General features: G+C 41.8%; 1 protein-coding gene across 2 annotated transcripts in view; it reads right to left on the bottom strand.

The window, feature by feature from the left end:
* Window positions 1-22,646, bottom strand: part of CAP2 (cyclase associated actin cytoskeleton regulatory protein 2) — a 154,370-nt gene that overhangs the window by 80,488 nt on the left and 51,236 nt on the right. For both annotated transcript variants that reach the window (XM_049655011.1, XM_049655010.1), the window contains exon 4: window positions 16,855-16,932. In XM_049655011.1, coding sequence (XP_049510968.1) covers window positions 16,855-16,932 — 78 coding nt within the window. The remainder of the gene's footprint in view (window positions 1-16,854; window positions 16,933-22,646) is intronic.

The raw sequence follows: 22,646 nt of genomic DNA on the forward strand, positions 1-22,646 counted from the left end.
AAAAGCAAAAATAAACTATTGGGACCTCATCAAAATAAAAAGCTTCTGTACAGCAAAGGAAACAATCAGCAAAACTAAAAGTCAACTGACAGAATGGGAGAGGATATTTGCAAACGACATATCAAATAAAGGGTTAGTATCCAAAATCCATAAAGAACTTACCAAACTCAACACCCAAAAAAACAAACAATCCAGTGAAGAAATGGCAAAAGACATGAATAGACACTTCTCCTAAGAAGACATCCAGATGGCCAACCAATACATGAAAAAACGCTTAACGTCATTCCTCATCAGGGAAATACAAATCAAAACCACAATGAGATACCACTTCACACCTGTCAGAATGGCTAACATTAACAACTCAGGTAACAACAGATGTTGGCAAGGATGCAGAGAGAGAGGATCTCTTTTGCACTGCTGATGGGAATGCAAACTGGTGCAGCCACTCTGGAAAAGAGTATAGAGGTTCCTCAAAAAATTAAAAATAGAACTACCCTACAACTCAGCAATTGCACGACTAGGCATTTATCCAAGAGATACAGGTGTGCTGTTTCAAAGGAGCACATGCACCCCAATGTTTATAGCACCAGTATCAACAATAGCCAAAGTATGGAAAGAGCCCAAATGTCCATTGATGGATGAATGGATAAAGAAGATGTGGTATGTATACACACACGCGCACACACACACACACACACACACACACACACACACACAATGGAGTATTACTCAGCAATCAAAAAGAATAAAATCTTGCCATTTGCAACTACGTGGATGGAACTAGAGGGTATTATGCTAAGCGAAATTAGTCCATCAGAGAAAGACAAATATCATATGACTTCACTCATATGAGGACTTTAAGAGACAAAAAAGATGAACATAAGGGAAGGGAAACAAAAACAATATAAAAACAGGGAGGGGGACAAAACATAAGAGACTCATAAATATGGAGAACAAACAGAGGGTTACTGGAGCAGTTATGGGAGGGGGGATGGACTGAATGGGTAAGAGGCATTAAGGAATCGACTCCTGAAATCACTGTTGCATTATATGCTACTTAACTTGGATGTAAATTAAAAAACTAAATTAAATAAAAATTTAAAAAAAGAATTGGAAAACCTTGGTTTTCCACTTTTTTGCTCTTACTGGAAGGATACCAGACAAATATATTTTTGTGTTTTATCCCTTATCCACATGATAATAAGAGTATTTGTTCATAACCAATCCATAGACCAGGGATAATCATGCTTAAGCCCTTCCATGATGGTCTTGTTGAGTGTGAATCTCCTTTCTGCTAGAAAACATGCACTCCATAAATATGGAAAGAAAAATCTCCTCTTCTGGACTCCCTGAAATTCTCATACTGTAAAAAGTGATAGGGTTGACTTTCTATGTACTGTTTCCACAAACACAGAGACAAGAGGAGGTTCCAAGAGAGTCATTTAATGGGTGATCTTGGGAGACGGTTTTCATCATCCAGAATATCTGGGGTCCGGTTGGTTTTGGATGGTTTACTCACTCTGTTTCTTGAGCACCTACAATGGGTGCTGGGCACAGGCTGGGCAGTCATGGCTCACAAGTACTGGATAATCACATTCTACCATCTGAGTCCCTTCCTGGTACTTACTGGTGGTAATTTATGTGATTACTCTCTACCTACGTCAACAATCAAATTGATTTGGTGCCATGGACAATGTAAGAGCATAAAGACTCAATCAGTATAGGGAAAACCATTAAGTGTGGGGTGACCGGATTCAAAGATACTAAAGACAAGTCAAAAGAAGTTAAAATGAGAACAAAATGAGAGCAAAGCGGTTCAGAGGAGTCACGTGCTAGAAAGTTCTAAGGTGTATGGTCTCACGCTCGGCTCACAGCTCCCTCCCCCTCACCCCTGCTTCTCACTGATAAAACCATAGGGATGTGATTGTCCTTCTCCACCCTCTTTCTTCATATCCCTCCCACTGCTCCTCTTGGACTCCTCCCTGAAATCTTGTAAGATGGAAGAACAACGAAAAGTTGACTGAGCAAACTAAAGCCAAAAGAACCGTCCCAAATGCACTTCTTGGTAAGGTCTCTGAAGGCTCTGATTCTTTGGTGGCTATTTTTGAAAAGAATACTTCAATCTCAAGGACAGTACTGAGAACTACTGAATGACTCTGAATGTCTCCATCCAGGCCAGAGAAATGCTGTCAAGAGACGCCAAGGAAAGGCAAGAGCTCTCACTTTCCCACAAAAAGTATTTTAAAGACATGGGTCATCCAGCATATGTCTACCAAAAAAGACCCTTCAAATTCTACAAAGTCAATTAAAATTATAGTGATAAATATCTCCTGTGGCCACCGTCAGTTTCAGATAGGTAAGGTAGGATATGGGCTTTTTACGAGCTATATATGCGGTTAGAATTCATTAAGGACTTGTTATTACAAGTGAGCAGTATGTTTATGCCCGCATTACAGGACTTATAATCCAACTTCTGACTTCCCAAGAGGAATCCTGTATACATTCAGCTATAGGATACCCAGCCAAAGAGAATGGTGGGGTTCCTGTTGTTTGAATGACTTAAATCCAATTTGTGTGATGTGCTACCCATCATTCTATGTGGAGAATCCATCCAGGCAGAGATGGGATAAAGCCAGAAGTTTGCACTACAGCGTCTGTGGTTCTAAAGGCATAATTACCAGCTTCAGAGGGTTGACAGTGGACATTCACGACAATTTCACAGCCTCAAGAAAGGATCGTTTTCCACCATTATGTGAAAACTCTGCCCAGGAAAGAATCCATCTAATTGGAAAAATTTTCAACAGCTTTTAAATATCAGGCCAGCTGGATCTCCATCACCCATGTGAATTTAATCAGCACATTCTTCCCAGAACCTATATTCTATAAGCATTGAATGCCTGAACTACATCTGTCACCCAAATCTGGTTGTGATCCCTTCTTGTCATTAAATGCTCCACGCCCCCAAATATGAACCATTCTGTGGTAGGCCTCAAAGGCACTCCTTTTGTAAAAGGGTACATAAAGGAAATGGTACCTTTGAAATAAAATGCCTTTCCAACACCTAATCACCTGTTTTTCCTCTAACTTACCTTTCCCACATTCCCGTTAGGAATACTTTCTCACGGCTAATTCTACTTGGTTGATCCATGACTTACATTTTACCAGTTATACCCTCAACTGATATCTCAATCCATACCAAACTGACCTCCAAATATCTATCTCTTTTCTTTTTTTTTTTTTTTTTAGGTAAATGACACCAGTATCACTAAATAAAAGTATCATTCCACTCTGTTCCCTCTTGTGCCACTGTAATCCATTAACCAAGCTTTTATTCTTCAAACCAAAAGTGATCAGGAGCCTGAGGCTCCCTTCTTAGCAAACTTGACATGAAATAAAATAGTTAGGACCATACTGCGTCATAAAAGCATCAACTCGAATGATCTCTGAAGCTCTTAGAATCTTGTTGGGGAGAGGGATGGAAAATATGTCTAAAAAAATAACGGGCATGTTTCTGAAACGACACATAAACAAGTTATCTGTGCATTGACAGAAACTACTCTATAGGCGCTCAGAAAGTTCAAGGCTATGAAGACACCATCAGAAGGCACAGTTAATAGGCTCCTTAATAGAGGAGAGGAGAGTGGGCAGGAAAGCTGAAAGGGTGGCCATGGTAGGGGCAGGAGTGTGGTAACAGCTAAGACCGGGGCAAAGTACAGGAATACATGAATCGTGACAAAGAACAGCACCCACACCATAGTTTTCCAAAGTGCGTTCGCACACAAATGAGATAATGACACATACAGAAGTGCCAAATGTTAGGACAGCTCTGTAGCTGGCATCCGGTAAATGTTGGGTTAAAAAAAAAAAGCCTGAAGAAATAAGAATTAAAGAGGGCTAGAGTACAGAAGATGAACAGGCCCCAGTGGAGACCTGAAACAACCTCAGGCCAATTTATCTAAGAAGTGATTCCAGATATGGGGCCCCTGGGTGGATCAGTCGGCTAAGCGTCTGACTCTTGATTTTGGTTCAGGTCATGATCTCACGATTCCTGAGTTCGAGCCCCTGCACAGGGCTCTGTGCTGACAGTGCGGAACCTGCTTGGGATTTTCTCTTTCTCTGCCCCTCCCCTGCTTGTGCTCTCTTTCCCTCTTAAAATAAATAGACATTTAAAAAAAAAAAGAAAGAAAGAAAGAAAACACTAGTCCTTGAAGCAGCTGATCTGCCAAAATCTGACAAGAACATTTTTTTCTTGTTTCATTTATGAAAAGAAGTAATCATCAAAGGAGAAGCATATTCTCTAGGTATTTGCCACTGGAAACCTAAATAAATATTAAGCTGCAGTGGGGGAAACAATGTGGGGAAGGTAAGGAAAAAAGCTTGTGTGTGTTTTCTTCTCTCCAAGTTTGGGAAAAGAAGCTGCCTCTCTTGCTCAAGTTAGGAGGTGAGAGAGGCTGTAAAGCGGTGAATTTGGGTCTATTATTCTGGCAGGGTTGACTTGCTCCTGGTCAAAATTTACGTTTTACAATCTCTGGAGGGCACAGCACATTTCAATCAGCGTGTGCAGTAAGTAGCTTGTTTTCTCGGACATTTTATTCTGGATTGTCTGTGGTGAGGGTACTTAGGGAAGTGTCTGCATTTTCAATTAAGAGCTAACTATACAAATTAAAAGTCCTGCACGGCGAGGCTTAAATCTAGCCCTCCCTGGTCGGTGCACATAAACACTAATATCAAATGATGGTTTCTGTCATGTGATCTGTCCCCCAGCACATACAAATATAGAACATGACCATAAAAAGTAACGGACCATGCCCTCTGCTAAGTAATTTATGCCGGCGGATCCAGGCTAGAATGCCAGCTGCAGTTACCTTCTCCCGGTCTGCTGTGTTCATACGTACGGCTTTGTACAGATGGACAGAATCTATGTCCTGCAAACAGGGCCCGAGTTAAGGCTACCAAAACCGCAAGCAAATGGTAAATGTGACGGCCGACACACGTGTGGCTTTTAAAAAAGATTTGTGGAATGACTCCACTGCCTGTCTTTAAATTAATTTCTGACTCAGGTCCTACAAGAAAAACTTGCGGCCTTTCCAATCTTTTTTTTTAATTTTTTTTTTTTATTTTTTGCGGTGGCTTTATGGTGACTAGCAACCAAATATTTAGCTTCGCAATGGAGAATGATAAACAGTCAGTAACTATTTTATTAAAGATGCAAAGTGATCCTAATGTTTGAGTAAATGGAGAACGAAAAATTCCCTGGTCATATTCTAGCCTTTGCGGAGAATTTGCCTTCAAGGCAGTCTGGAATGGAACAAACTTCGTATGAAATAGTTGATAAAACAAAGGACGTTATCCTTCTTTATTAACCTTTACCCCTCGGATAATCCCCCAAATCCCTTGTGTGTGAAAACTACCTCACTTCCTTTGGGCAGTCATTCATTATCTAATTCAAGTCTTACACAAAGAGAGATGAGCTAATGTGCCTTATCAGATTAAAAAAAAAAAAGTCACCACGAGTGATGGCCAACAGGACAGGATCTTAGCAAATCCTTTCTGCCTCCAAAGTCCTGGGTTGCTAAATACCTTTAAAGCTACTAACCCACGGTCACAGCTCACAGGCCCTTTGACAGCTTTATGTTCCTAAAACAAACAGTCTGGGCAGAAGAATGACAGAATTACCCTCCTTTCTGATTATCTTCCTCTCTGCATCCTGATAAACTAATGATTAGCTTTCCTGTTGGCATTCAGCACTGACTGGGTAGCTTCAGGCTGTCAACTCAAGCAGACCCTGATGGTATCACACAATCTTCTTCCTCTCCTTCCTTCCCTGGTGCTTTATTTTTCGTGAACCAGCGTTATTCTCCAGCCTTCCCACCCTAGCCAGGGGGTAATTTCCAGGGTAATTTTCTTGCCATGGAAAGGCGCACACGGAAAGCAAAGGCTTCTTTCGGCCCCCACTTCTCCACCTACACCACACGGATCTACTCAGAAGGCTGCTGGTTACACACGGGCAATCCTGCAGGTATCAGGAAGCAATCAGTCTTACCTGCTCTTCACAGACTCTTCTTGAGCACAGGTTTTAGTTGGGCCTGAGTCTATGTACGCTTCTCCAGAAATTAAAAGCATATATGTATTGCCTTTGGTTGCCTTTGTGTCAGTAGTTGAGGCAGAACCAGTCCATTTAGTAATATCAGTAGGAGCAGAAACTTGTGCATATTTATGAAGTGTGAATACAGAGTTAATTCGGAAAAGGCTATAAAGTGGGCCGCTGGTTCGATGCTAACGGGCTACTCCTCCAGATCGCCGGGAAACACCAGTACTAAACGAAAACATAACTATGATACAAAGGATACAAACTTTTTATCTTTTATTTCTCTTCTCTTTTTTTCAGCATAAATGTGGAATCACATATTTAAAAAATCCACTTAAAATACTTGCTTGGCACATATTCACAATAGTTACTTAGCAGAATATTTTCTTGATGTCTTGATTTCTAAACGTCCTCAGGGAAAAAAAAACACTTTTTAAAAAAATACTTTAAAGCAGGCATTCATTTTACATTAGGGCCAGAATTCTTTTATTGCATTATGTTATCTGTCATATGCCCCCTCACAAGAGAACTTAGCAGTGCTAATCATGGCCAAATCTCTCAAGAAAATTCAGCAACCCCAGCGACGCGGTGACATTTTCTGGGCATGGACTTAGGCAACACTTGGGAGTTTGGCTTTGTTTGCTTTTCCTTTACAATTTCCAGACCTGCCACCCGCACTACCTAAATTACCCAAGGCATGCTCTGAGATCAAAGTCACAAAACGGTTTTGTCTGGCATTTTAAAATATTGGACAATAACTCTACACCATGTAGTTATTATGGTAAAACACAACAGAAGCAACCAGGATTAAATCATTCTAGTTAAAAAAAAAAAACAAAAACGTTTAAGGGGCGCCTGGGTGGCTCAGTCGGTTGAGCGCCCGACTTCAGCTCAAGTCATGATCTCACAGTTGATGAGTTTGAGCACCGAGTTGGGCTCTGTGCTGACAGCTCAGAGCCTGGAGCCTTCCTTGGATTCTGTGTCTCCCTCTCTCTCTGCCCCTCCCCCGCTCATGGTCCGTCTCTCTCTCAAAAATAAACATTAAAAAAAAAAAACCTTTAAGATATTTGTATACGTGTATCTATGTCTGTATCTCTCTCTCTCTATATATATCCAGGTAAAATAAAAAACAAATTCAGCTGATGGATCTGAAGGTTTTCTTGTCTTTCTCTGGATGGTTCCTGGGGGATTAATTTGGAAAAACCCAAAGGAGTGTTTAGAAAGACAATATTTTCTCATGAGACAGACCTCACGTTAGCCAAACCAAGTTACCCACACAGACTGGCTAGACGTTCACCACACCTGAGGATACGTTCTTCCCAGCATACAGGTTGATGACATTTCCCAGCATCCCTTGCAACTAGGAATGGCCACAGAACTGAATGAAGGTGGAGGTGATATATGCCACTTCCAGGCCTGGCCCATCAAACCTTCCCAGGAATGATCCAGCCTTCTCGTTCCCAATTCAATGGCTGAGGATGTAGAGGAGGTGGGACAAGATGAAAAAAGCCTGGTTCCCTGAATGACCTTGACTGTCAGCCAAACCCACCAGAGCAGACCTTACTGAGCAAGGAGAAAATGTCTACTATGGTACGCCTCTGAGATCTGGGGACTATTTCCTAAAGCAGTTGGACGCCCCTAACACTGAATTCTTCTATTCAGTCACCTGACACTCCCATGCTTTTTCTCATTTAATCCTCACATTACCTCTCTGAGGTAGGAACTATTATCCCCACTTTATTTTTTGTTGTTGTTTTTTAAGTAGGTTCCACACCCAATGTGGGGCTCAAACTCATGGCCCCCAGATCGAGAGTCACATGCTCTCCTGACTGAACCAGCCAGGTGACCCTCCCATTTTAAAGATAAGGAAACATGGGCTGAGTTTAACTGTCTTTCCCCAGGCGGGCAACTTACACGAGTTGGTTTGGTTGGAATGGCTCACTGTAAATGTACTGGGGACTTTACCAGATTAATTTGCCAGTGGTCACTCAGAAAAAGAGAGAAGATTCTCCAATTTAAGGAGACTCTGATAAATTTGTTTTTCTTGCATTTGGATTTGCAGAGCCAATGAGTAGATCCAAGTCCAAAGTTTCTATTCCTGATGACCCTCACAAATTAGGATGTTTTATAAAAGTCTCAAATATATTTATGCCTAGTAGTAATCTCGATCTATCATGCACCAAGCAATTATGTAAAGTCCTAAGGTTACTGCCATTAAGCTTCCTTGTTTAGTTTAAGATGAACAAATTATTAATAAACTCTAATGCTCCATGCAAAATCTGTTAAATGGGTACTTTGAGGAGACCACTGTGCGGGGGCATGTGCATTCACTCATAGATGGGAGGGATGGCCGCCTCTCATCTCCCTCCTCTTCTAATTTCCAGACTATGTGAGCAATGAAAGGACAATCAGTTTTAGAGTCCTGCTCAACGGTACTATTTCCTTTTAAAGTGCAAGTCCAGATAGAGACAGAAAAGAAGAGCGAGTAGAAGAAACTTTTCTCTCTCTCTCTCTTCTGGAAGAACAAAAAACCCAGACTTCCTGGTCTTTTCAACAGAATAAAATCCACGGTGGCAGTCAGTGACCATAAATCATCTTCCCTGAACTTGGAACTTAGGATTAATATTTTTTCTCCATGTACTGGTGCACATTAATTCTATTTGAACACACACACATACATGTGCACATGTGTATGCGCACACGTGCACACGCACGCACACACACGCACACACACACTTCATTTCACTGTCAGGTCTTGGCAGCATGAGAAATGTTGGAGAAGATATGGAAAGTATATGTGGGGGGGAACAAGAATGCCTACTGTAATTGCCCACGGCAGGTGCAATTCACCATGCTGAAGCTTCCTCTCTGCTCCTGCAAATTAACTGGGGCTAGAGGTAGTGGGCCCTGGAGGGAAACCTCTTGGGAACCCCGTGGCGACAGCCTTCCTTGGGGGTGATGCCCATACCTGGCTTCAGGAGCACTGGTCTACTGGAGATTACATTTTCAGCACAGGGCAGAGTTTTGGGGTCTCCTAGGGTGGATGATTAAAGATCAGGTTTCACATCTCTCCCAGGTGATGTGAGATATTTCAATGCCAAAAAACACGCGTTTCACCTCTCCCTATTCAAGCGAACATTTCCTACATTTTATTTTACTTTTTTTAATGTTTATTTTTGAGAGACAGCGAGCGAGAGCAGGGGAGGGGCAGAGAGAGAGGGAGAGAGAGAATTCCAAGCAGACTCTGCATTATCAGCGCAGAGCCTGATGTGGGGCTCGAACTCATGAACTGTGAGATCATGACCTGACCTGAAATCCAGAGTCAGATGCTTAACGGACTAGCCACCCAGGCGCCCCTACAGTTGTATTCTGACATGAAACTCCTATAAATGATGTGCAGGGTGGCTCTTCTTGTATGCAATATCTGTGAAAAGGACTCTGCATGGTGAGAGGGGTTCCAAAGGGAACAGGGCCCAAGCCTAGGTCCGGTGCCCAGGTCATTAACATGTCACTGAACTTCATTTTTCATGCTGATGGGTTAGAAATAACTCATTTTCCCTGTAATCGCCTGTTGTAAAAATAAACGCATAGTTGAGCGTTCCAAGTTGCCTTGAAAAATTCTGCACTTACGGAACGGGGGCTTGGTCATTTTCCATGTGAGAATCCTTTCCTCAACTGGGAAAAAGCCAGGCTTGATAAATTGTCACTCAAATTCCTAGACAAAAATACTGTAAGGACTAGGCTATTCTTCCGCCTAAAGATTATTTTTGTAAATTACAACAAGGAGAGAGAAGAAAAGCATGAGATGTTCTGCCCATGTTTTAGAACTTGTTCTGTATCATGAGTGTTGGAATAGGTCAATGAGAGGAAGGCTTTCAAAGTGCGAGATGTGATGAGCCATCACATTAGTCCTTCATGAAATCAGTTCAGTAGGTCCACAGAAGGAACTAGAAGAAAAATATGAGAATGTGGTATACCTGGTAAGCGCGACTGTGGTTTTGTAGAACTGGGTGGTGAAACAAGATATACTTTTTTTATGGGTCAACAGTTGAAGAAAGTTTTGGAAGCCTTCATGTCGGAGAATATAAGAAACCCGTTTTTTACTCCAAAGTAAGAGAGGAAGGTTTGAAAATGGATGTCGTCATTGTCAACCGGGGCTCCAGACACACCTCTTACCCTGCTTCTCCCAGACAGAAGAAGGGGTGAGTGTGGATGGATGAGGGTGCAGGTAGGGAAGAGAAAGCAAACGGTAGGGAGGCATCATGCTTTGGTTTGTGGCTCACAGTCTTATTTAAGAACCTGATTAATTATTTTAAAGTCTGGCAAGAAGAAGGGAATGGAGGCAATCTCTATTAGTTTTCTATGGCTGCATAACAAATTACTACAAAGTCAGTGGCTTAAAACCACATCCGTGTATCACCTCACAGTGTCTTCAGGTCAGAAATCTAGGCAAGGTCAAGCCAGATTCTCTGATCAGGGTGTCAGGGCTGAATCAAGGTGTCAGCAGTGTTCCATCTTCAGCTTGGGGTCCCCTCCAGGGCTCACATGGGTTGTTGGAGAGATTGATCCCTGTTTCACTGCTGGCCATTGGCAGGGGTCCCTCTCAGCATCTAGAGGCTGCCCCTCTGACAATTCGGTAGCTCAGGTCTTTAGAGCCAGCAGGAGAGTCTCTCTCCAGCCACTAGGACGGTCTTGGGTGACATAACAATCGCAGGAGTGATACCCCATCTCCCTGCTCATAACTTAATCAAAGTAATGCTACCCCACATCTTCACAGATGCCACCTACATTCTAGAGGAGGAGATTATACTGGGAGTGCCCATCAGACAGTGGGGATCTTAGGGCCATCTTGGAATTCTGCATACCACAGCCTCCTGATAGTTACAATCCACATAAAGCAACAACCATCAAGCATCTCGAACAGCCTAAAAGAAATGTGCACGTCTGCATTTTCCAACCTGGTGTGTCAGCATTCTGCAGGACATGAATACATGTCCCTCTTCAAAAAGCCTCCACGGTCAGGGCGCCTGGGTAGCTCAGGCAGTTAAGCATCTGACTTCGGCTCAGGTCATGGTCTCAGTTTATGGATTTGAGCCCCACAACGGGCTGTCAGTGCAGAGCCCGTTTCAGATCCTCCCTCCCCCTCTCTCTCTGCCTCTCCCCCACTCATGCTCTCTCAAAAATAAATAAACATTAAAAAAAAAAAAAAAGAGCCTCCACGGTCAATTTAGTTTGGGAAAAATGTGGGTTTAATAACATTTAACATATTTCTTTACTGAACAGAATATGGGATTTCCCCAAACATCTTTAACCCTGAAAATATTTTTCGGGTTTGTGCTAACTCAATTCACCACATTATTAATATTAATATGGCTGTAATACTACTATTATACTAGAAAGAGTTGTATTATTGTTCTTGTATTATCGTTTTATTCCCTCTGTGATGCCTTTCCTGATCACCTTTGTCTATGAGATCCTTCTTCTCTAGATTTTGGTAACACTAATGGTTTACCTTGCTTGATTGGCAGTTTGCTTACAATTGAGAAATATAAAATACTTGTCGGTGGTCACCCCCTACTAAATTTAGTCTCTTTGAAGGCCAGAACTCTGGCTTAAGGCCCCAGTGTAGAGCATTGGAGACAGCTGTGCTGGGAAGCATGGTGGCTGAGATTTCTGGGGACCCGAGTTATCTGGGGGTAATTTATCAGCTTAGGGACTAATGAGCAAACCTGTTACCCTCTCTCTGAACCTCTCCTGGATCCCCTTTAAACTGAAAGTGTTGCAAGAGATGATCTCTGAGGTCGCTTCGCACTGAATAATCTGTATCTGCCTGTCTCCAAGCCCTGCCCCATCACATGGGTATCTTTATGGTGCCTGGCCCACGGTATGCACTTCAAAAAAATATGTTTGTTGACTGAATACTTTTGAACTTACATTGTTGTGGGTTCCTGTATTTTATCAGTGCTCTTCTGTGTTCTAGGATGTTGCTAGCTTCCAGCTGGCCGGGATGCTTACCTGGTCTTGTGCATCTAGCTTTTACAACCCTCAGGCCACAACTGACCTAATGTAGCTTTGGCCTTGTGCTATGCTTCTGTAACATAGGTGGTCTTCTTCATTAACGGGGATGGAAGGCAACCCCCTGGGAGGTGCACCTGTCATAAAATATCTTCTTTCCCAATGCCTGAATCTCCTGTTAAAGATTCATTCTCTACCCTTTTCTCTTAGAGCTCTATTACAACTCTAAAGAAATAAATACAGGAGTTATTATTTAGTAACTCATTCAGTAAGAAGTAAGCTGCCTTGTAATAGGCATGTAGGGGGCGAGAAAGAAACCTCTGCTGTTGTGAGCCCCTAGGATGTTGGAGATGTTTGTTACGGCAGCATAACACCATCTGCTTCGATGCAGAAATGGCAGGAGGAAAGCACAGGGGGTTGACAATTGATTGCTAAGGGATTTTGTGCTTGTGGGGATTTTAGTTGGCGACATCTAATGCTGCACACAGTTTATTAGCAACAGACCAACAGCATTAGCGTCACCAGGAGCTGACTAGAAATGCAGACTCTCGGGCCCTGCCCCAGACCTACTGAACCAGACTCTGTACCTCCAGGTGATTCAAGTGAAGATTAAAGTTTTGAGAATCAGTGGCCTAGAGGCAACTGGAAATGAGAGTCTGAAGCACCTGAAATAAATCTGAGCTAGAGGTGTAACTGGGTAAAATCCACATTCCACAGGTTCGTAAGTGTGGCCGGTCCCTGGACCAGCAGTATCGCCATCACACGGAAACCCTTTTTTGTTTTTTGTTTGTTTTTGAGAGATAGGGCCTGAGTGGGGGTGCGGCAGAGGGAGAGGGAGAGGGAGAGGGAGAGGGAGAGAGGGAGAGACGGAGAGAGGGAGAGAGAGAGAGAGAGAGAGAGAGAGAGAGAGAGAGAGAATCTCAAGTAGGCTCCAAGCTGTCAGTGCAGAACCCGACACAGGGCTTGATCGGAGATCAAGAGTCAGACGCTTAACCACCCAGGTGCCCCATGTAGGAACTTTATTTCAGAAATGCAGATTCTTGGGCCTCAACCAAGATCTACTGACTCAGAAACTGTAAAAGGGGCCCAGAAACCAGTGTTTTAACAACCCTGGATATGAGTCTCATACACACCGAAGTTTGGGAGCCTCTGTCACATACCAGTGAGTTGAAATAACAGTTACTACTCTCCTGAATGAAGGGGATGGTTATCACATTGTCCCCATGAGAAAATACCACCTGTTTCGTGGTCATTTTCTTTATACTGTATCTTCTAGAAGGTACACGGGGACAATCAAGGCCTGGCTGTGGACTCTTTTTACCACGGTGATGACCTCTCAAATCTGCTTTTCTATCTGGTGGACGTACTAGGACAAAGCTGTGGGTAAAGAAGCAGAGGACAGAAAGGGAGGGGACATCAAACAACTGCTTTGCCTTGTGCCTCCTTGATCCTGCTGGGCCTTATGGCATTTGAAGTGCTGTGATGAGTGCTACAGAAAACACTTCCTGGGAGGGAGTCCCCTGGAACAGATCCAGGCCTCCCCCCTTTTACCAAGAATGCGAGAGAGGGGCGCCTGGGTGGCTCAGTCGGTTGGGTGTCCAACTTCGACTCAGGTCATGATCTCATGGTTCGTGGGTTTGAGCCCCGCGTCGGGCTCTGTGCTGACAGCTCAGAGCCTGGAGGCTGCTTCGGATACTGTGTCTCCCTCTCTCTCTCTGCCCCTCCTTGCTCAAGCTCTTTCTCTCAAAAATAAATAAAAACATGATAATAATAACAAAAAAGAATGCAGTAGAGTAAGAACGGGAACCCCAGCTGTCATTCCCAATGGTCTGCACAGCCACATGCTAACCCATACGCATCCCTGACTGCAGCTCACTTTGGGATGCCACGGTTCTACAGCACTCATTCATTCCTTAACTTGTTCCGTAACTTGTTCACTTTGTGCAGTATTTAATGGGTGACTTTTACGTGCAAGGCCCACGAGGCCCATGGAGAGGTCTCTTGTGTTTAGAAAAGGGACTGGGGGGAAGGCGGCACCAGCCAGGAAGGTCATGGCTCTTCCCTGCACCTGAGACTCCCAGGGATGCACCAAACTGGCCTCTCCTCCTACTTCAATCACAGAAAAGCCGGGCTAAGGCCGCATCTAGAATGCAGCGCACTGTGACCTTCTAGTTTCACTGTTCCCTTTTGCAAAGGAGGGGGTGGGAAAGCAGGGATCGAGGAGGCCAGGGAGGAAAATGCATCCACAGCAGAACACACAGTATCTCCATCCTTACAAAGCTGCCTGCCTAGGGCTGTGCGCTAACTCCCCATTTCACAGGAGGGGAGTGATACGGCCATCCGTGGTGGGGCGGTGGGGATGGCTGGCCACTCTGGCTGCAAGTTCAAATCACCTGATAAGCCCAGAAAATGCTCAAGGCCAAGACCAGTCCTTGAACCACTTAAACCAGACCTTCTCGAAGTGAGATCCAGGCGCTGGTATTAAAAAAAAATGTTCTGGGTGATGCCACTGCACAGGTGGGGCTGGGAACCGCTGCTCCAGGGAGGGTCGGGGGTCTTGCCCCTTTATGGAGCTGAGAGCTTCCTCCCCTGAAAGTCAAAGTCCCAGTTTCTCAGGATTCTCAGCAAAACTTTTTCAATTTCAAGAGTTTGTTTTAGAGTTCAAAGGGAGCTATTCAATTTAAGCTATTGTATTAAAATGACCATCCAATTATCTTCTATATTTTTAATTTTTTTATTTTGTGAGAGAAAGAGCATGGGTGTGCATGAGGGAGGGGCAGATGGGGGGAGAGAGAGAGAAAGACAGAGAGAGAAAGAGAGAGAGAGAGAGAGAGAGAGAGAGAGAGAGAGAGACGCTGACAGGGCTTGATCCTACCACCCTGGGATCATGATATGAGCCATAATCAAGAGTCGGATGCTCAACCTACTGAGCCACCCAGGTGTCCCTTTTATATTTATATGGTTGTCACCAAACTTCTGATGCAGAATATTTAGTGAAAAGAACAATTCTTATTTTTTTCTTGTTTAACAATGTATGCTGGTCATAGATCTATTTTTGTTTTTTTGTGTTTTTTTTTTTTTGTTTTTGTTTTTTTTTGAGAGAGGGCACAATGAGCAAAGGGCAGAAAGAGAGAGAGAGAGAATTCCAGGAGGGGCAGAGGGAGAAAGATAGATGGAGGAGGGGAGAGATAGAGACAGAGAAGTGGGGCTCACCCGACTCGGGGCTGGAGCTCACCTGGTGTGGGACTTGAACTCACAAACCGTGAGATCACGACCTGAGCCAAAGTCAGATGCTGAAAGACTGTAGATCTATTTTTAATGAATAATTTCATTCACTACACAATCAATATGGCCAGAACATTGTTATTACGAATCCTTGGTAGAGAGCGCGATGTTATTTACATGAGACAATGTCTGTGGTTTGGGCGGGGTGGGGAGGCGGTGCTGGGTTTAGAATGTGGTAAATTCAAAATGGCCTGGGGAATGAGAAGGAGCCCTTCCAGCCATCACTTTGCTCTTCACATCCGCTATTATGTTTTTTTAATTTTTAATATTTATTTATTTTTGAGAGAGAGCGCGAGAGAGTGCAAGCATGAATGGGGAAGGGGCAGAGAGAGAGGAAGACACAGAATCTGAAGCAGGCTCCAGGCTCTGAGCTGTCAGCACAGAGCCTGAGCGTGGCTGGAACCTGCGAACTGTGAGATCATAACCTGAGCAGAAGTCGGATGATTAACCAACTGAGCCACCCAGGCGCCCCACATCCACTATTATTTTTATATGAAAGTTTACTCTGGGCCTTATGTAGCAATGTGATGTTAGGTTAAAAGTTGTTAGAGACTGCACTGACATTCCCTAACTATATCCCTACACAATACATTTAAGAAGCGTTGACAGCCTATATCTATGCCAACTATGAAATCAAAGGTAATCGAATTCATACAGGCAATTTATAGATGATGACAGATGTGAACAGGTTTGATAACAAAGTAGCACAAAATACGAACTAAAAATCAGTGGTAAAGTCTTTCTTAGTTAATAAAACGGTTGTGAGACTGGCAAAAAGAATAGGCCCTCTTCTATGGCTAATATTCTATGGTGTGTGTCTGTCTATCTATCTATCTGGTTATCTACCTGATCACATCTTCTTTTTTTTTAATGTTTATTCATTTTTGAGAGAGAAAGAGACAGAGAGACAGAGAGAGAGAGAGAGTGCAAGCTGGAGAGAGGCAGAGAGAGAGCGAGAGAGACCCAGAATCCGAAGCAGGCTCCAGGCTCTGAGCTGTCAGCACAGAGCCTGACGCGGGGCTAAAACTCACGAACCACGAGATCACGACCTGAGCTGAAGTCAGACGCTTAACCGACTGAGCCACCCAGGCACCCCTGATCACGGTGAGACAGGGTAACTACATTTATCCGGGTGATGTGCAGAATTGTCAATTCACTATGTTATACACCTGAAACTAATATAACATTGTATGTGTCAACTACATTTCAATCAAAGAAAAAGAAGAGGCTACAGAAGACACAAAGAGATTGCCCTTTTAACCTGGTGATGTCAATTGTAATAGTATGAATTTGGCCATGAAAAGATTATGAAGCCAGAAGAAATGTCCCACGCCAGAGACAGACCTATATGCTACATGTCTCACTTTGGGGATGTCTCTCAGAGTAAATGGTTCTGCTGCCTCCTTGTTGTCTGTCTTACACTAACCGTTCTCTAGGCCACCTTGCCTCTCGAAATACACTCTCACCTCTTGGGGTTGTTGGTACTGAGAGGCCATCAGAAGGAAAGCCCGCTGGGCCTGGAAAGCACTATGCACCATTTCCGCCTGGGAACAAAGAGAAAGAGGCAAGTTTAGATGTTTGAGCTTCAACACACAGTTACCATATAATCCAGCAATTCCATCCCTAGGTATAAACCTCCAAAATGAAAACATATGTCCCCATAAAAACTTGCTAATGAATGTTCACAGCAGCATTCTTCATGATAGCCAAGATGTAGAAACAACCAGAACGTTCATCAAGTGATGAATGGCTAAACGAAATGTGATATATCCGTACAATGGACATTACTCGGCATTAAAAAGAGATGAAATGCTGATACATGCTACAATGTGGGTGAACCTTAAAAACATGCTGAGCGAAGGAAGCCAGTCAGAAAGACCACATTTGTATGATTCCATTGATATGAAATGTCCAGAATAAGCAAATCTAGAGAGACAGAAAGGACATTCGCAGTTGCCCGGGGCTGTGGGAGAGAGGAATGGAGGTTTCTTTTGGGGGTGATGCTAGAATCACATAGTGCTGATGGTTTCACAACTTGGGGAGTACAGTAAAAGCCACTGAACTGTTCACCCTGAAAGAGTGAATATTATTACGTGTCAATGACATCCCAATAAAGCTGTTAAAAAATGTCCGAGTCCCAAAGTACCATCGTTTTCAAAAGGTATCTCTCCCGTCCTCATTCACGGGGTACCCAGACCTGTGTGTTCTATGCCTTCTAGTGGAAAGAAACTTGTCCCTTAAGTCATTCCCATAAATATATGTTCCCCATGAGCCAGTGGCTTCTACAACTAACCATTAAGACATATCTGGAGGGGTCCTGGGTGGTTCAGTCGGGTAAGTGGCTGACTTCAGCTCAGGTCATGATCTCACGGTTCAAGGGTTCGAGCCCCGCATCGGGCTCCGTGCTGACAGCTCAGAGCCTGGAGCCGGCTTCAGATTCTATGTCTCCCCCTCTCTCTACCCCTCCCCTGCTCACATTCTGTGTCTCTCCATCTCTCAATAATAAATAAACATTAAAAATTAAAAAAAAAATTTTAAAAAGAATACCAAGAAGAAAATAATTCCAAATACTTGTATCACCTACAAATGACCATTTTTGGCAGAATGTTTCTAGGTTTTAAGAAAATGCACTGTTTTCAGAAGACAAAGTATAATGACTTAGAATAATTTTTAAATGCAAATAATTATAAATATTAAAGTTTAATAAAATGCCTCACGATCTAGAAATAATCTTTATTAACAACAGATGAACACCATTGTATCACCTTTTAAGATCTATATGCACAGACTTTTATAAGATGGGACCATACCCAAGGTACTATTTTTTAAGAAAAAAAGTATAAATTTTGATTATGGTTGAGCATTAGACATGAAAGAGAAAGAATTGGTAAACTTAAAAGCTTCTGCACTGTTATAATTAATATGTCCTAAATGATCATTCCAAGGTATGTGTATGTGTGTGTATATATATATATATATGTGTGTATATATATATATATATATATATATAATATTAAGAGATTGGAATAATTATGTATTTGCATTTTAAATTACCTGGTATAACTGACTGACTTCTTACTGATAAAGATGAGAATATAAAGTATGTTCCTACTTTTTTTTCTATCTCTGGCTCCCTATATTTCCTATGTGTTTACTTATTTTTCTTTTGCTCTAGTTGTGACATACATATCCTATTTGTAACATTAATTCACAGACTTGAGGATCAGTTCCATGTGTAAACACACCTATGTTTCTCACCAGTCATTTTACCATGAATTCTCCGGGTCTAGGTTATCTTGATAATTTTTTTGCTGGCCGAACCTAATTATCTATTCTTTTCTTCGAAAAAAGATCTCCAAGTTGCTTTTCGTTCTTCAAGTCTGGACACATCTCCCTGTTGTCTTTATATTTTCACAGAATCTTGGCTGAATATAACCTCCTTGGGTCACTTTCTTCCTCCATTTTCAGATAGCATGGCACTGAATGTGGCAATGGAGAAATCCGAAGCCGGCTTGGTTTTTTTCTCTCTTGCAGAAAATTGGCTTTTTCTAGTTTGACACCTGGAGAATTCTTTCTTCATCCTCGGGGTTTAACAGCTTAACCACAACGCGTTTGGGTCTTGAGGATTCTGTGTTATATCTGCTGGAGTAGGCTTGGCCCTTTACTTGTTTCTAGGAGAGTTTCCTTACATCATTCAAGACACCTCTGTTCCATTTGTTAGAATCTCTGTTCAGGGACTCCATTCATCATCTTTAGATTATGAAATATTTGAGTGTCTCTGTATCTTCTAGATTCTCTCTGTCTTTAATTTCTTTGCCTTTCATCTGTATTTACTGTGATCATATGAAGTCTTTATTGTGAGTTAACAGATTTTTCAACAGGATCTCTTATATACATTCACATTTTAAATTTATATATCATTTCTGCGTGAATGTTGTTTTTGTTCTTGATTTATTACCATTCAATTTTCCTTTGCATTTCACTCTTATTCTATCACCTTGTCTTTAAGCTATTTAAAACTGTTTATACTCTTATTAAGTTCTGAGAGTGTAAGTTATACTCTTATTAAGCCATTGTGAGGAATCTGTGTCTGTTCCTTACGTTTCCCTTTCTTCGAGTGTGAGCCTGTGCTTTCCCTTTGCATGCTATCCTCCTGTCTGACACACTACCTCTAGCTGTCCTGAAGGTGATTCCATGAGCCTTTTGCTACCATTCTGGGGGCTGGGTTATTTTCCCCTTCACTCAAGGGTTTGTGCTCTGTCAACTCTTTTAGAGCCCGATGGAATGCGACGAGACGGACAGCTCAGTGAGGTGATGTCCAGTCTTTGAGAATTTGGGTGCTACTCATTCTTCTGAGAATAAGTTGAGTATCTTAAACCATGATTTGCTCCACATTCCTGGGACATACACCATTCTGATGGAGTGGTCCCACAGATTTTAGATCATCCCTCCAATTCAGAACCCAGACACGAACCATCATCTACACAGGGAAGCAGCCCTATGGTTGGTTCCCTTTTCCCTTTTATTTTCTTCTCCTGATTTCATTTCCTTTAAGGTATGTTTTTAAGGGGGTGGAGAATAGGGGCAGAGCTATGAACCAAAAGCTGCTTAGCCATCAGTTACTGAAATGTATTGCTTTCGGTTATCGCTTTCTTGTTTACTTACTATTAGTGAATTTTTTTTTTTTTTTACCTCTTTTCTTTTTTCTTCTCTTGGCTCATCGTGGTTGTACAATTCTGATTCAGTTGTGTTTTTTGGTCACAGGTTGTATCTTTTAACTTTCTGATTTCACCTTTCATCTCTTCCTTGTTAGTGTCACATCTGGTTTGGGGCAGTTTCTTTTTTTTTTTTTTTTTTTTAATTTTTTTTATTTTTTAATATATGAAATTTACTGTCAAATTGGTTTCCATACAACACCCAGTGCTCATCCCAAAAGGTGTGGGGCAGTTTCTATCTCTCTGTCACCAGGGATAACTCTTTCTTCTCTGATAAATAGGTAAGAACCAGTATAACACATTTAATACATTTTGAATAACAGATAGCTAGACCATTAGGATTAGCTTCATTTCATCCTGGTGTCAATATCAAACAATTTTCTGGGCTGGAGGGATAAATGTATCAACCAAATGGGAAATTACAACTTTTTAAATTGAAGAATAATTGACACACAATATTACATTAGTTTCAGGGGTACAATATAGTGATCCGATATTTATATATACTATGAAATGGTCACTACAATAATTCTAAGTTACCATCTGTCACTCTACAAATCTGTTACGATATTATTGGCTATATTCCCTGTGCTGTAATTTATATCCCCATGTCTTACTTATTTTGTAGCTAGAGGACTGTCCTTCTTTTTTTTTTTTTTAATTTTTTTTTTTTTTTAACGTTTATTTATTTTTGAGACAGAGAGAGACAGAGCATGAACGGGGGAGGGTCAGAGAGAGGGAGACACAGAATCTGAAACAGGCTCCAGACTCTGAGCTGTCAGCACAGAGCCTGACGTGGGGCTTGAACTCACGGACCTCGAGATCATGACCTGAGCCCAAGTCGGCCGCTCAACCGACTGAGCCACCCAGGCGCCCCGAGGACTGTCCTTCTTAATCCCCTTTACCACTTTCATCCATCTCCCACTTTCTTCCCCTCTGGCAACCATCAGTCTGTTCTCTGAATCTATGAGTCTTCTTCTGTTGTTTTGTTTGTTTTGTTTTTCAGATTCCATGTATGGGTGAAATCATGGCACTTGTCTTTCTCTGCCTTATTTATTTCACTTAGCATAAATACCCTGTGGGTCCATCCAAGTTATTGTATATGGCAAGATTTCGTTATTTTTTTATGGCTGAGTAACATTCCACCTCTTCTTTGTCCATTTATCTATCAATGGACATTTGGGGTGATTCCATATCTTGGCTATGGTAAATAATGTTGTGATGAACACAGGGGTGCATATGTCTTTTAAAATTATTGTCTTCATTTTCTTTGGATAAACACCTAGATGTGAAATTGCTGGACCATAGGGTAGTTCAATTTTTAATTTTTTGAGGAACCACCATACTGTTTTCCACAGTGGTTGCACCAATTTACATTCCTACCAACAGTGCACAAGGGTTCCCTTTATTTCCATGCCCTCAACAACACTTGTTATATCTTGTCTTTTGGATAGCAGCCATTCTGACTGGTGTGAGGTGATATCTCACTGTGGTTTTGATTTGCATTTTCCTGATGGTTAGTAATGTTTAGCATCTTTTCATGTGCCTATTGGATATCTGTATTTCTTTGGAAAGTGACTATCTAGGACCTCTGCTCATTTTTAAATCAGATTGTTTTTTTTATTTATTTTAGGTTGTATGAGTTCTTTATACATTTTAGATATTAACCTCTTGTTTGATACATCATTTGTGAATATCTTCTCCCTTCGGTAGGTTGCCTTTTCATTTTACTGGTGGTTTCCTTCACTGCAAAACCTTTTTAGTTTGATATGGTCCCACTTGTTTATTTTTGCTTTTGTTGCTCTTGCCTGAGAAAACAAATCAAAAAAAAAAAAAAATCCCATCTAGGAATTGTATGGTTTCAGGTCTTACATTTAAGCCTTTAATCCATTTTGAGCTAATTTTTGAATATGGTGTAAGGAAGTCATCCAGTTTCATTCTTTTGCATGTAGCTGTCCAGTTTTCCCAGGACAATTTGTTGAAGAGAGTATCTTTTCCCCATGGTATGTTCTTGCCTCCTTTGCCATAGATTAACTGACCATATAAGTGTGGGTTTATTTCTCGGCTCCCTCTACTGTTTTATTGATCTGTATGTCTGTTTTTGTGCCTGTATCGTCCTGTTTTGATTATGATAACTTTATGGTATAGTTTGAAATCTGAAACTGTGATACCTCCATCTATGTTCTTTTTTTTCCTCTAGATTACTTTGGTTATTCGGGGTCTTTTGTGGTTCCTTAGGATTATTTGTTCTAGTTCTTTGAAAAATGTCATTGGTATTTTGATAGGAATTGCACTGAATCCATAGATTGTTTTACATAGTATGGACATTTTAACAATATTAATTCTTCCAATCCACGAACACAGCATAACTTCCCATTTATTTGTGTCATCTTCAATTTCTTCCATCAATGTCTTATAGTTTTCAGAGTACAGGTCTTTTACCTCCTTGTTTAAATTTATTCCTAGGTATTTTCTTCTTTTTGATGTCATTGTAAATGGAATTCTTTTCTTAATTTCTTAATTTCTGTTACATCATCGTTAGT

The sequence above is a fragment of the Panthera uncia genome (assembly GCF_023721935.1).
Source record: "Panthera uncia isolate 11264 chromosome B2 unlocalized genomic scaffold, Puncia_PCG_1.0 HiC_scaffold_25, whole genome shotgun sequence".
In the NCBI taxonomy this organism is placed as follows: Eukaryota; Metazoa; Chordata; class Mammalia; order Carnivora; family Felidae; genus Panthera; species Panthera uncia.